General features: G+C 36.3%; 3 protein-coding genes and 1 long non-coding RNA gene across 8 annotated transcripts; 2 read left to right on the forward strand and 2 right to left on the reverse strand.

The window, feature by feature from the left end:
- Window positions 1-848: 848 nt before the first annotated feature.
- On the forward strand, window positions 849-8,135 carry LOC111487227 (tyrosine-specific transport protein 1-like). Of its 5 annotated transcripts, none has more exons than XM_023134562.1 (11): window positions 849-1,061; window positions 1,178-1,355; window positions 1,852-2,239; window positions 2,540-2,677; window positions 2,788-2,947; window positions 3,051-3,204; window positions 3,297-3,437; window positions 4,074-4,272; window positions 5,102-5,301; window positions 5,666-5,927; window positions 7,529-8,135. In XM_023134562.1, the coding sequence occupies exons 1-8, from the start codon at window positions 910-912 to the stop codon at window positions 4,266-4,268; spliced, it is 1,506 nt and encodes a 501-aa protein (XP_022990330.1). In that variant the 5' UTR covers window positions 849-909; the 3' UTR covers window positions 4,269-4,272; window positions 5,102-5,301; window positions 5,666-5,927; window positions 7,529-8,135. The 5 variants fall into 5 exon arrangements, with proteins under 5 accessions (XP_022990330.1, XP_022990327.1, XP_022990328.1 ...); XM_023134559.1 differs by having other exon boundaries at window positions 910-1,061; window positions 4,988-5,301; XM_023134560.1 differs by having other exon boundaries at window positions 910-1,061; window positions 4,991-5,301.
- Window positions 5,398-5,881, reverse strand: LOC111487357. The gene is made up of 2 exons (XR_002719044.1): window positions 5,790-5,881; window positions 5,398-5,700 (listed from the first exon to the last, which is right to left on the reverse strand). It is a non-coding gene; the product is annotated as an uncharacterized LOC111487357 (long non-coding RNA).
- On the reverse strand, window positions 7,398-10,573 carry LOC111487288 (probable aquaporin PIP2-5). Its single transcript, XM_023134657.1, has 4 exons — window positions 9,904-10,573; window positions 8,751-9,046; window positions 8,152-8,292; window positions 7,398-7,676 (listed from the first exon to the last, which is right to left on the reverse strand). Exons 1-4 carry the CDS (start codon window positions 10,208-10,210, stop codon window positions 7,557-7,559), a joined length of 864 nt encoding a protein of 287 aa, XP_022990425.1. The 5' UTR covers window positions 10,211-10,573; the 3' UTR covers window positions 7,398-7,556.
- A 199-nt stretch (window positions 10,574-10,772) lies between these two features.
- LOC111487238 (mannan endo-1,4-beta-mannosidase 6-like) lies at window positions 10,773-13,777 on the forward strand. Its single transcript, XM_023134580.1, has 6 exons — window positions 10,773-10,970; window positions 11,231-11,510; window positions 12,301-12,495; window positions 12,613-12,735; window positions 12,867-13,078; window positions 13,178-13,777. Exons 1-6 carry the CDS (start codon window positions 10,825-10,827, stop codon window positions 13,617-13,619), a joined length of 1,398 nt encoding a protein of 465 aa, XP_022990348.1. The 5' UTR covers window positions 10,773-10,824; the 3' UTR covers window positions 13,620-13,777.
- Window positions 13,778-15,319: the final 1,542 nt, after the last annotated feature.

Raw genomic sequence — 15,319 nt, forward strand, 5'->3', positions numbered from 1 at the left:
TGCCATTGTGGCATGGTCCGATTGAGCATCAACGGTCGCTGTCATGTCTGAGTCATGATCGGACGGTCGATATCGGTCTTTTCTTGTTTGTCCGTGATGAACGGTAAAATTACAAAAAAGTCCGTTATGTTTTTGTTCTTTTGCCCGCGGTTCTTTCTTGCCGTTACTTGCGGGTCCGGTTTATCAACTATAAAACCCCGTGGGTGAAGAACAATAGAGTGGATGCGCACTAATTTTTTTATTAAGACGATACTACCCTCTTGCATTGCATTAATCAAAAATACCAATTTTTTTATTAGGACGATACTACCCTCCATTTCATTGAATAATCAAGTGAAATAATGTTGTCTTATTAATAATAATAATAAATAAATAAACAAGACATATATCTATAATTCCTTTTTTAAAAAATAGAGATGTCATAATTAACTTTTTTGAATTTAATTTTAGATTTTTTATTTAAATTAATTTATTTTTGTGATTTCATAAGTGACAGACATGTTAATTATCTCCAAATATAAAAGACTAAAATACATAAAATAAATTATTTAATTTTTTTTATTATATTTAGAGTGCAAAATGGACGTGAAGGGCCTAATAATATTTAAATTTATATATGAATATTAGTTTTTTGCATTAAGAGAAAAAAGAAAAGGAAGAGTGGTTAGAATGAGCTGGGCCTTTGGAGATTTTGGTGGGCCCAACACTGGCCCAATTGTGGTGGCTGATATATAAAGGCCCATCTTTGGTTCGGATCCATTATGGGCCCGATTCTGCAATCTTGGAATCGAATCTTTCAAAATTGGACCCCACGGAATCTTCTCCAACATATTTGGAAACTACCACTCGTAGTGGGATTCATTTCCAGCCATAACTTTCCAATCTCCTTCTTCAACTCTTTTGTCTTCCATGAATTTACTCTCCGTCGTCGTCTCTTCCACCTTGTCATGCCCTAAAACCCACGACCGATGCCTGCAACTTCTTCCTCGATCGCCATGGCCATTGCCATGTTCAAGGACCAATCTGCAAAATCGCCGCCGAATCGGCGAAAGATCAAAGAGGTAGCTGGTACCGTTCATCGCTTTGACGATGCTTCTTTAATTCACCAAGTTAGCCGTGTTTTCACGCCATGTTTAGTATGAATTTTGAGTTTCGATTTTTTTACATGTTGTTATAGATACAAACGTTGGTTTCTCTGCTACGAGCAAAAAGAAGAAAGGGTAGAATCAAGAGAAGAACTACAGCCTGTTACGTTGCCTGAGAAGAAAGGAACTATAGCAGGAGCCGTGGCTTTCATAATCGGTACCAGTGTCGGATCGGGGATTCTTGCACTTCCAGAGAAAGCATCTCCGGCTGTAAGTTTCTCTCCCTCTCTTTCTATCTCTTAAATTTAGCAATTTCATTTTAGAAAGTAAAGGGTTAGAACACACCTCTCCATTATTTATAAGATCATTAGCCCATTTAAGAATCCTCAGAAATCCTCCCTCGTACAAAGTATATTCGTACAAAGTATATTATAGAATCTCTGTTGAGGCTTATAGAGCTCTTGAACAACCTCCCCTTAATCGAGGCTCAACTCTTTCTTTGAGTTCCTCGAACGAAGTATACTATTTGTTCGACACTTAAGTCACTTTTGACTACACCTTTCAGAATAAACTCTCATGACTTTACTTTTGGTTTCCCCAAAATGCCTCATTCCAATGGAGATGTATTCCTTACTTATAAACTCATGATCATTTCTAAAATTAACTAATATGGGACTCCCTCCCAACCAATTTCCACTATATACTATTTTTTATTGCGTCCACGTTTATATCTTTTTTCAGAAAATGTCTTGTAATTTTGTGGCAGGGATTTTTTCCCAGTTCCATATCGATAATACTATGTTGGGGCTTTCTTCTGGTAGAAGCACTGTTGCTCGTTGAGATTAGTGTGTTTATGCGGAGGAAGAAGACTGAACGGGGAGAGACGGGGATGAAGATGATTTCAGTGAGGACTATGGCCCAGGAGACGCTAGGGGACTTTGGAGGAACCCTGGCCACAGTTGCCTATGTTTTCCTGGGCTACATTTCCATGGTTGCCTATATTTCCAAGTCCGAAGAGATCCTTCTCCAATCATTCAATCTTCCAGCTCCACTTTCAGGCCTCTTTTTCACCTTAGTTTTTACTCTGCTCATCTCTGTTGGTAGGACTAGAACCGTAGATCAAGTCAACCAATGGCTTACAGCTTGTATGATAGGTATCTTCATGATTTGAGTCAGTATCATTGCCTCTCACCTTGAAGCACTCCTGATTTTGGCACAAAAATTCAATTAAAACTCATCTGTTTTCTAGAAGAACAGAATTTGTCATAACTTTTAAGTTTTGATGCTGTAAACTTACACAAGGATTCCTAATGTAGTATGATCTTCTACTTGATGTTAAATTCTAGAACCAGTTTTATAAACGAAACTAGAAAAATGTTTTGAAATCAACCTCCCAAATTTGTCACAGGTTTTTTACACGAACGTAGATAAATATGATTCGTTAAATGTTGCAGGTTTACTTCTGGGAATTGAGGTGTTAGCAGTTCAGTTTGGGGGATGGTTTGCAATGGAAGGTGGAGGAGACTGGACAAAGGTCCCAACTACAATACCTGTTATTATCTTTGCTTTGGTATATCATGATGTAATACCAGGTAAAATTATATGCGAAATTTGTTTCATTTACCATTACTTTGTTCCCATGATCTGTAAAAGTATGAAGCTATAGCCCCCATTAGGTTGATTAAATCTTATACTTTGGCAGTTCTGTGTGCTTACTTGGAAGGCGACCTTCCTCGCCTAAGAGTTTCAGTTTTGATTGGTAGCTTTATTCCATTGCTAACACTACTTGTCTGGGACGCAATAGCGTTTGGCTTGTTAGCGCAAGCTGATCAAGTAGTCGATCCTGTTGAATTGCTCCTGAGGTAGTTCTTTCCAAACCTTCAAGATTTCACGGAGTAGCTTTATTTAATGATATGCTGAATTATTATCTCAGCAAGTTTCTGAAAGAAGTTTATGGTTTGATAGAGTGAGATGGAGTGGAGTTTCTTACATGGTAGAATGGTTCTCGCTTCTTGCTGTTGGAACATCTATGCTGGGGACATTACTAAGCTTCTCTGAGTTTTTCAAGGAGCAACTCCGTAACATCATTTTTAATTTCTCTACATCAGAGACTTTGCAAGTAAGGCTGCCTACAAAAATGTCTACTGTAGATTTACATATTGAACTGCAAAAGGCAAAACTAATGCAACAACCATATGTTGGCTGTGACAGGAGCCTTCAAATGTCGCTTTAAAGAGGAATTGGTGGGAAATGAATAAAGTAAGCCTCATTGCCATGGCAATTGCTGTTGGTCCCTCTCTTCTTGTGTCCACTACTAATCCAGATTCATTCTCCGCTGCCACAGATATTGCAGTAAGTAAACATAACCAGGTGCCTTCTGCCCTATAAACACTGAATATGCGTTTTAAGGACATAAATCATATAACTCAAGCTTAGGTTAGGTATTTGCACATTCTACTGTGGAAATCTCAAGTGTAATTTCTATTTCTAAAATTAATTTTTGAAGTGATTTTGTCTTTATAGTTCATATTGTAGTCAGCTTCTTATCCCCATGAACTTTGTAATGCTTTTACCTAAGTGAACTTCAGAAGAGTGGTTCCATATTTTTAATCCAAAAGTACACCATGAGCGGTATCATTCCATTTCCATTCCATGGTATCATGAAGCATTTTTTCCATTTGAAAGGGAACGGTTTTTTGATGGTAAGTGGCAATGTGATTAAGCTAAAACTTTCAATGAAACCAAATAGCTGAAATATATTGAAGATGTAAGAAAATATTCAACAATTTTCATGTATTTGTGGTACTTAGCAAAATCATATGACATAAAAAGATTCTGTTTAGATTTCATAATTTTACCAATCAACCCATTGATTTTAGTTGAAAGTATCAGCCCTTGTATCAGTAAAAATCATGTGGATGTCCTTTATTATGTAACAGAAATTCAATGCTTGGTCTTTCTGTTTCTCTGATGCTCTGAATGAAACAGGGTGGATACTGTATGACGATGTTGTATGGAGTTCTGCCCCCAGCGATGGCATGGGCAATGCACAGTAGGGAATCTGAGGACACTAGCTTCAAGACATTATTGAGAGAGAGGCCTGCACTGTTTGGGCTAGGTTTATTTGCTTGTGGTATTATGGTGGAGCAAGTTCTTCAAGATATTCTGAAATTGCAATCGTAGCAAGGTAAAGCCATATTTTATCTGCATAATTTTATTTTCATAATTTCTTGTCGACAGTTTTCAAAGCCTCATTCTTTTATGTTCTTATGGAGAACTCCATTGTTAAACCAGGGTCATATTTTGTTCTATTTTGTGTCCGTTGTTGCATAATAATTAAAAAATGTGCTGGAACTTATCTAAAATTAATTAAACTGAAAATTAAATAAATGTTCTGAATTTAGAAGATGCTTTATTGAGAATTGAGATCCACTTGACGGCTAGCTTCTTAGAATATGCAGTCCATGGTTGTTTTAGTTTTTTTATTTTTTATAATAATAATAATTATTCTTTTTTAAGAAACAGAAGTCTTTAGTTGTTAGAGAACACAGCTCTGTGAATTTGATGAACTAAGACTGTTTGTGCTCCACCATAACTTAGTAACTCCCGGAACATAGAACTGAGAGAGGTATTAAAACAAAGGGAGAAGAGTAACCCAAGTAAGTGGCAATGTGATTAGGCTAAAACTTTTAAGAACCAATCTGAATGAACCACTTTTCCGTCTGGTTTTGAATTGAAATGTATCAAACTAATGCAATTATATTTACCTATTAACATTCCTAAACTAAAATAAAATTTGTTAACATTGAACTTATTTCTTTTGATTCATATGACATAAAAAGATTCTATATAGCATTGAGCTTATTTCTTTTGTAATTCAACCGTTGATATCTCTGTTTCAGTAGATGAGTTACACAGAAACGCCCACCAGACCATAGGTTTTTGTTATAAGTAATGGCGCAACAGAAATTCAGTGCTTGGTTTTCCTGTTTCTCTGAAACTCTAATACGAAACAGGGAGGATACTGCATGACAATGCTGTATGGAGTTCTCCCCCCAGCAATGGCATGGGCAATGTGCAATAGGGATTCTGAGGACACCAACTCCAAGGCATTATTGAAAGAGCGGCGTGCACTGCTTGGGCTAGGTTTATTTGCATGTGGTATAATGGTGGAGCAAGTTCTTCACGATCACTCTGAAATTGCAGTCCTAGTAAGGTAAAAGCCTTTTCTTATCTGAATTGGTTTTATTTGTTTGTGTTCACTATTTCCCTTAATTTAATTGCATGCTTCTACTCAACACCTGAAAGCAAATTTCATGCCAAGATAAACGGGCTATATCATAGATTTAAAGCTATAAAAATTTGAACGAACTACATTACATTACGATCTTTGCATCTCTATTGTCTGAACGAAATGATTTTGTTTTTTTTCTTCGAGATCTTGATCTTCAGTGCCACCATAGACTCGTGCATTTGAAAGTTTATCTAAAAAATTCTAAACAGAAGAAAACTAGGAAAATACCATTACTTATCTGCAACAGTCTTCCTCTTCAACAAAAAAGTTTACAAATCTCATGCAGATTGCTGACTGAAATTGAGCAGCACTTGCTGAAAACTTGAAAGAAGATGAACAGTTTGATTTGCAGACAATCTTGATATATAAATTATAACACAATTGAAGCATCTGTGTTAAAAACAGCATACCCAATGAAGGAAAGCTGCGCAGAGCTTTCAAGAGGGAGACCAAAGAAGGCCTCAGGCCAAGGATCAGATAAAAAGGATAGAGAAGAGAAGAGAAAAGACAAGATGGTGGAGATGGGTGCCATTCTTTCTCCAAATGCTGTAAGTAATGAATTCTTTTTTTCACGTATTCTTTATACTTCATCAAAGAAGATGAGTTTATATAGAGCTCAAAAAGCACGAATCTCAATAAAATGTTTAGCCATTAGCTTACCTGTGGGGTCTTATGCCCTGACCCAGAAAGCAAAAGGAACAATATTATGTTTAGAAGGAGAAGATATGATGTAATGTAAAGAAATTATGTAGGCGTGCCATAGAATTCTAAGCGCAAGTGAAACAGAGTCATGGTTGCTTTCAGTTGATTTGAGATTTGTGATAAAAAGAAAGCAAAAGAAGAATCACAAGAACAGGATAGGCGAAAAGAAAATTGGTATGGGGACCAGTCATGTCCTAAAGTTTGGAATCCTTTAGTTCATTGTTGAGTGAAAGGCTTCATAAATATTCAAATCAAGGAGCTTATGGGGTGAATTGAAGAGATTGTTTGAACTCTACTTTCTTTTAATTTTTTATTTAACTCGTTAGAACAATTATGTAATAGTCCAAATTCACAGCTAGTAGATATTGTCCTCTTTGGACTTTTCCTTTCGAGCTTTCCTTTAAGGTTTTAAAACGCGTCTACTAGGGAGAAGTTTCCATACCCTTATAAAGAATGTTTCGTTCTCTTCTCCAATAAACGTGGGATCTCATAAATTGTATGATTAAGATGTAATTATCCTATTTCCTTTTTTGGAATATATTAAATTTATTCATTTCACTGTGCATAAAGATGAAAGACTAAGATTCCATTGAAAGGTATTGGAAAATCCATTCATCTTTGTGCCATATGAGGTGAGGATGTGGTGGAGGGAGAATCATTACGTCTCTCTCTCCTTGGTACATTCCAAAATGTATTCACTTTTCTTTTTTGATACATTCTAGTGCCAATCCACTTTTTCTCTTTCATTTTTTCAATTTTTTTTTTTGTTTTTTAATTAAATCTCCAAATTTTAGCTTTGGGCTTCTTTCATAGAACGGGCAATTGGAGAAGATTAGACATAGTCCTAGATTTGACTGGTAGTCAGTATACCTTTCTATAGGTTTCTAAGTACATGCCCAAATACTTATTACTTTTTGAGTTGTAATTGCTATCCTATTAAGTTCAGTCATTTATTGTTCGTAATCTACAAACCGACTACTAATAGCCAGAATTTCTTCGAATATGTCCTTGAAATCATTCCGGACGTGAGCAAAACTCAAATGGGTGAGTTTGTCAAGTTCTCTTTTACCTTGGAAAATTATACTGTTACCTCACGGAGAGTTAGTCGCACCCACAAATGATATAAATACACGTCTCTTTTTTCTAATCTATTTTATTACTATTTTATAACTCTTAGTTGTTGGGATTAACTTGTGGAATAGGCGATATATATTCTAGTTTGTGTTTTTACGTATTTTTCTCCCGACACAATATCGAACTTTGCCATGTCCGAGAAGTAGCTCTTTGCCTACCCTTTTCAACACATGTTTAAAAAAGAAAAACTATTTTTAGCCATTCCAATAGCAAAAGAAAGAACTAGGAGATTCATGAAAGTCTCAAGCATACATGGGAAATAAAAACTCAAAATGCAAATACTAGTGTTAACATCTGGTTCTTAAATCTCCAGGAGCTAATTAAAGGCAGCATTATGATCATCACACATTTGGGTTGCTTCTAAATGACCCAAGAGCCTTTACAGCACCTGCTCGCAAGATGAATTGGTGGTAGAAAGCTGCAATGGCTGCTCCTATGAAGGGTCCAACCCAAAATATCCACTGCAAACAAATACTCATACCAATTAGTTCCCAAAACTAAAATATTTGAGTCATCACGTTTCTGTTTTTGAAACGTTAGATCATTTTATATATTGCTATCGAATCAAGAAGTTTAGATAAATTGTTTAGTTCGACAACATGTGAGAATAGAGACTCGAAGTTCTAGTCTATTAGTCATAGTAGAAATAATATGTGGGAATTGAGTGACTCGAGTTTGTAGTCTATTAGTCAGAGTATAAACATGTGGGAGTGGAGGGACTCAAACTTCTAATCTATTAGTCAGAGTAGAATCAACATGTGGGAATGGAGGGACTCGAGCTTCTAATCTATTAGTCAAAGTATAAACAATATGTGAGAATGGAGGGACTCGAGCTTCTAGTCTATAAGTCAGAGTACATACCTTAACTAGTTAAGTTACGTTTAAATTAATATATGTTTAGGTAAAGTTCGACGGTGGATGAAAATAGAAACTAACATGATTATTCCAAGTGTTTTGATGGTTGAAAATAACAGCAGATCCCAAGCTCCTTGCTGGGTTGATTCCAGTGCCAGTGACTGGAATGGTGGCCAGGTGAACTATGAACACTGCAAATCCAATTGGGAGTGGCGCCAAAACCTTCAAGGACAAAAAAAGAAGATAAGGATTTGTATGCATGTGAAGCCAAGTAAAATAAAGTTCATAACTTTCATTTGACCAAAAAGATAACAGCAATTTATTTATTTATTTATTTATTTATTTATTTATTATTACTTGTAAGAAAATAAGTTCTGATCTACAGGTGAAAGTTGGTGCCTAACACATGAATCCACTTTATAATTCTTTCAATAACAAGAAAATTAACTGACCATTAAAATAAAATACCCAAAAAAAAAAGATTATTTGTTTTTTTTTTATACAAAATTGAAGAATAAACTAATTTTAACTTTTTATTGAAAGTAGAAATAATAAAATATAATAATTAAAATTATAAAAAAAAATTAAAATATAAATATTTTTAATCTTTTAAATATAATTTATGAAATTAAGATTAAAATTATGATGTAAAAGAGGGAAAGTTATGGAAAGTTGCATACAGGAACGTGGGAATCTCTTGCGCTTCGTTTGGGATCTGTAGCAGAGAAGACTGTATACACCAACACAAACGTCCCCACGATCTCCGCCGCCAGTCCAACGCCGACGGTGTAGCCGTCGGCGAGCCCATTTGCCCCACCGCCGTACTTCTGGAAGTGGGCCTTCTGGAAGGACTTCACGAGCCCAACTCCGCAAATGGCCCCTAAGCATTGGGCCACCATGTACATCACGGCCCGGACAAGTGACACCTTTCGGGCCAACAAAAGCCCAAATGTCACTGCTGGATTTATGTGCCCACCTGCACATCCTCTTCAAGTCAACACTTTCTTTTCTTTCATTTTTCTAAAAAAATAAACTCAAAATTAAAAATTATGACCCACCGAACATAGGCTAAATAATTAAAATATTTGTAACGACCTAAGCCCACCGCTAGCAAACATTGTCCTCGTTGGGCTTTCCCTTTCGAGTTTACACTCAAGGCTTTAAAACACTTGCTAGGATAAGGTTTCTACACCATTAATTTCCTACCATTATAAAGAGTGTTTTGTTCTCTTCTCCGACCAATATTAACATCACAATATTATATATTTATATCGGAGATTAAATATGTTTGTTGAACTTAATTCTAATTTGTGGTTTATTGACAGGAAAAACTTAAAATATTAAAAGTTTTTCTTTAAATGGAAAAAGATAATAATAAAATTAATATATAATTTCCTATATATAAACTATAGTTTAATAAATGAGAAGGAATATTTGGATTTTGTTTCAGTTTTATTCAAATTTGCATAATTTGTATATACTTTAAAAAAATTAAATAAAAATATGATATTTATAGGAATTTCAATCAGTATTTTTTTTTTTCAAAATTTTTATAAATATTTCTATTACATACGAATTTTGATATTTTTGTCTACATTTTCATCTGGTTATAAATTTTAAAATGAGGATCTAAAATCAATAAAATATTGATTTAAAAATGATTTTTCCACAAAATAATAATAATAATAATAAATAAATAAATAATGTGTAAGCGCCAAATGGAATAACGTAAACAAAGTGCATGATAATATCATGAACTCTCAACCAAAAAAAAAACTGGAAAAAGAATTTCAATACTTCAACTTTAAGCCGAAGAAACGGAGAAAGAAGAACCTGAAATTCCAGCGGTACAGTAAACAAGAACGAAGATCATTCCACCAAACGCCCAGGCAATGCCAAGAATCCCGACGCCACCGCAAGGATCAACGTTCTTGTTGCCGATATGATCCGTCTGCGATTTGTAGCCGATCACCGTCAACACAGTGACGTACAGGAAAAGCAGAGTGGCTATGAACTCCGCAATAAGAGCTCTGTAAAACGACCATTTCGTAATCTCCACGGCATCGATGAGAGGCGCCGGTGGCGGATCGTGGTAGTCCTTCGCCGAGAACGAGCCGCGTTCCGCTGCATTCTTCGCCATAATGACAGAGAAATCGAAAATCGAAGCCCTAGGAGAGAGAAAATCAATTTCCGGCGATGGATTTTGATTTGAATATGGTGCAAAGTTGGGGAGCGAAGAGCTGCATTTAATGAGAGGAAATTGAAGGATGAAAAGAGAAAAGGAGCAGTGAGTTTCAGCGGCTCCGGCTGAGTTGGGCACACCGCCCACCCACTTGCCATTGCTATGCTCCGTACCTTTGTCGTTCTGACCCACTCAGAACAGTGATTTCACTGTGCATACCACTTACTACAGTAACGACAAATTCCTTTCATGCTTCAAATAAATAATCAATGGCGGTAACCTTTTAACGTCTTTGCCCTGTGTATGCATTTACAGTTTATTAGAAGAACGTTGCTTAGAAGTGATAGCGTTTGCATCTTTACTCTTACGGCCATTGCCATATCTGAAACTGAAAGATTAAACGATTGATATCATTATGTAAATTTTCTTGCCTTCAAAGAATTGGAACGGTTTAACTCTTTCCTGAAATGCTCTGTTGCGTCTAATGTTAATGTAGCTGAAATACTTCTATATATACCAAGAGAAATGGTGGTTCAAAAGTGTGGTAAATTTCTCTTTGAGAAATCAAAACAATGGCTGTTCATTACACAATTCTCAGTTTAAAACTCATTTTTCTGATTGCTGTTTTTGTCTTCACTGTTGAGGGTGATGGGGTTGGGAATAATCAGCAATTTGATCTCTTGGTTGAGGATACAACTGAGAATCATTTGAGTCATGGGTAACTATTACTTTTTGTCTGCTCGACTTTGTTGTTATACCCTTTTCTCCTTTGGTCCCACAGTTATTTCCTTTGATCTTTGTTTAGATGTTTTAGCTTGATCTTCACATCTTTTGTTTAGATGTTTAAAACTCAATTTCGTGACACAGGACAAGACCAAAACATAATTTTATATGGAATTTAGGGACCATAATTGTATGAAAGTTTAGGACCAAAATAACATTTAAGGGTACATTTTTGTTTTTTGTTCATCAATATAGGTTTGATGGAGTGGTTGAAAAGGAAGATGATCCATGGAGTATGGTGGAGACAAGGCAGAACCAGTTTGTAGTAGATGGCCAACCGTTCTATGTTAATGGTTTCAACACATACTGGTTGATGATATTTGCAGCGGATCAATCCACGAGAGGAAAGGTCACAGATTTGTTTAAACAAGCTGCTTCTGTGGGTTTAACAGTTTGTAGGACATGGGCATTCAATGATGGCCAGTGGAGAGCTCTTCAAAAGTCTCCTTCTGTGTATGATGAAGAAGTCTTCAAGGTACTCAAGGCTATTCATTAGGAGTTATTTACAAAACAGCTTTCCATTTTTAAGAACAAGAGTAACATCTACTAGCCACTCGATCATAGTTCTTAAATCTATTATGAAAACAAACATAGAAGTTATGTGTAACGGCCCAAGCTCACTGCTAGCAGATATTGTCCTCTTTTGACTTTCCCTTTCGAACTTCCCCTCAAGATTTTTAAACCGTGTCTACTAGGGAGAGGTTTCCACACCCTTACAAAAAATAGTTTGTTCTCCTCCCAACTGATGTGGGATCTCACAATTTCCCTCCCATTTGGGGCCAGCATCCTTGCTGACACTCGTTCCCTTCTCCAATCGATGTGGGATCCCCCAATCGACCCCTTTCGGGGCCCAGCGCCCTTGCTGGCACATTGCCTCTTGTCCACCCCCTTCGAGGCTCAGCCTCCTCGCTGGCATACCACCTCATGTCCACCCCCTCCCCTTCGGGCTTAGTCTCCTCGCTAACATTGCCCGGTGTCTGGCTCTAATATCATTTGTAATAGCCCAAGCCTACCATTGGTAGATATTATCCTCTTTGGGCTTCCCCTCAAGGTTTTTAAAATGCGTCTACTAGGGAGGGGTTTCCACACCCTTATAAAGAATGACTTCTTCTCCTCCTCAACGGATGTGGGACCTCACATTGTATTTCAACATATTCACTCCTTTTTACGCCTGTATTAGAATGATGGCCGTGCATGTGCCAAACTGTACAATCATAAATTCCATTCATCCCTATGTAACTTCCTTTCATTTTAATGAATGGCAGGGATTAGATTTTGTGATTAGTGAAGCAAAGAAGTATAAGATAAGACTTATATTGTCATTAGCAAACAATTGGGAAGCATATGGTGGCAAAGCACAATATGTGAAATGGGGGAAAGCTGCTGGCCTCAACTTGACATCTGATGACGATTTCTTCTCTGATTCAACTGTCAGAAGCTACTACAAGGCTCATGTTAAGGCGAGTTGCCAACTTCCCAACACATATTTCTTTGCTTAATACATCAACTGAATTGAATCAATCATTCTATTGTTAGCATGAAACTGATATCTGTTTTTCCCCATGTGAATGGTATAGACGGTGCTTAATAGAGTGAATTCATTCACAAATGTCATGTACAAAGATGATCCAACCATTTTCGCCTGGGAATTGATGAACGAACCTCGTTGCACGTCAGATCCTTCTGGCGATAAACTTCAGGTTTGCTTTCTATAACTGCCATTTTGCATAGCCCCATAGTTCATATCTTGAAAAGAAAGAGGTGGAATTGTGGTGCATCTGAGCAACCAATATTGTAAATTGAAGTTATTGAATGGCATTGGCATTGGCAGGGATGGATTCAAGAAATGGCTGTCTATGTGAAGAGCATGGATCCAAAGCACTTACTGGAAGTTGGTTTGGAGGGATTTTATGGCCCATCCACACCCAACAGAGTTCAGTTCAATCCAAATACTTATGCTCAACAAGTTGGAACTGATTTCATCAGAAACCATAAAGTTCTTGGTGTTGATTTTGCTTCAGTTCACATTTATGCAGACACATGGTTTGTTGCCAAAACATTCATTAAACATGATATGAACTAGAATCTTTTCTTTTCTAACGTTACAACTTTGATGATTACAACATTAACTCATTGTCAAAGGGTTTCTCAAACGATCTCGGACGCCCAACTTCAATTCACAAAATCATGGATGGAGGCTCACATAGAGGATGCAGAGAAGTACCTTGGAATGCCAGTCATTTTCGCCGAGTTCGGGGTCTCGTCGAAAGATCCGGGATACAACTCAAGTTTCCGAGATGCATTCATTAACTCAGTGTACAAGACCCTGTTGGATTCAACAAAGAAAGGAGGGAGTGGGGGAGGAAGCCTGGTATGGCAGCTATTTCCTGAAGGAACTGAGAACATGGATGATGGTTATGCAATTGTGCTCTCCAAATCTCCTTCAACCTCAAACGTTATAACTCTGCAATCTACAAGGTTGTCCCTCTTCAACTCCATGTGTTCCATGAAATGCCGTTGGGGTTGCAAGAAGAAAAATGCTATGGATCTCCTCTTTCTCGGCCACCATGATCATGATCTGTAAATGAACTCGTGGCCGAGTATATAAGTATCCGATCCGATCCTTCTAGATTATCTGGAAGGGTATACATGAATTCCATGTATCATAAATAACAAACTTTCTTCCTTGGATGATTTTGCTTTTAAAATATAGAAGTTTGAATTTAAGGTCTCTTATTCTAATTATACACGAATTAATAGAGTTATGAGCTTCAGGATAATATTTAGAAACATAACTCAACTAGTTAAGTCATTATATCGACTAAAATTTAAGTCTATATTTACGTGGTTGAATTTCTTTAATTGTCCGAGTATATAATTTTTTTAAAAAAAATAACAAACACAAGGTAACAGCAGAAGAAGAGAGCAAATTCCAATTCCTTTTGACTTGATGCGTTACTGAAAGATTTGATATCTAATTTGAACATTTTTTTTCTTTTCTTTTTTGTGGGTAATTTGGTATTATAGTTTGGACCGTGACAGACCAACGATCACCTCTGTATTTGAGTTACCCAACCAATAGAATGACGCCACGTTATAAGAAAGGCCAAACAGCGTGGTGAGCTGTCAGTGCGTCACCGACTTCGCAGTGAAAAGCATTTTACTTTCGGTGAAGTAAATTTACCACGTGTCTAGACATAGGGCAATATCCGAAAGTAGGTCTTTTGAAAGGCTAAAATATTTAAAAGTGATTCTAAAAATTCAAAAGATGCTATTCACTTTCTTAAAAGTAGTTCTAAAATTTTCTTGACTAAAAAAAAAAAAACATTGAATATGAGTTTGAATGACTTTTCAACAATAAAAAACAGTTTTAAAATTCTTTTTTCTGCTCTATAATTAGAATTGATTTCAAAAATTCTAAAAATTAATACTTTCTTCACAAACACACATACTTTTTTACTTTTAGAACAAATACTTTCAGTTAAATATACCTTTCAAAAATCATTTTAAACCGATAGTATTAAATGTCTCTGAATGATCTCGTTCATCCCTATTCCCGAATTCCATTTTCTTCAAAAAAAAAAAAGAAAAAGAAACTAAATAATAAGTCAGTCAATTCTTATTTGATTCGGGCATTTTAAGATTGGTTTTGGATTACTATTCTTATAAATCTTTTCACTCGACTTATATCTATATGTGTGTATGTATATACTAAACTGCATAACTAGCAAAATGTGAGTGACAAACAAAGAAAAGGGTAGGGGCCATCAAAAAGGGGGAAGAGCACGAGCATGTCTTCCAATGGATGAAAAATAGTGCTCACCCCACAAGAGTACGAAACCAAACTGATAAAAAAAACTAAAGAAACCACCGAAGTCCAAGACATTACTACTACATCCATGTTTCTGTACAGGAAATTCATGTGCCATATAATGAAGAACTCCCTCGAACCCGACACCCGTCGTTGCAATCTAGCTGGCAAAGTATATCAAATAGTGATTTCTCTATCTCTATTTCTATCTCTATCTCACCACAACAACACCAAACTGATGCAACTCTAATAATGTGATCGTTGAAGCCTTTTTCATCAACAGACATTTCCACATCAACACTTTTGTATAAACTACAGAAATATGCAAATTTCACACAAAATGAGAACTCTAAACCATTACTTTATGTCCAAAATAGCATGGAGGACGGTGGAGAAGACCAAATCACTTGCCCATTCTCTCTCAGTCTATGTTTACTCTTTTTTTTTCTTTTTTTTTTTTTTTTTTTTTTTTT

The sequence above is a fragment of the Cucurbita maxima genome, unplaced genomic scaffold (genome assembly GCF_002738345.1).
Source record: "Cucurbita maxima cultivar Rimu unplaced genomic scaffold, Cmax_1.0 Cma_Scf00012, whole genome shotgun sequence".
NCBI classification, from domain to species: domain Eukaryota; kingdom Viridiplantae; phylum Streptophyta; class Magnoliopsida; order Cucurbitales; family Cucurbitaceae; genus Cucurbita; species Cucurbita maxima.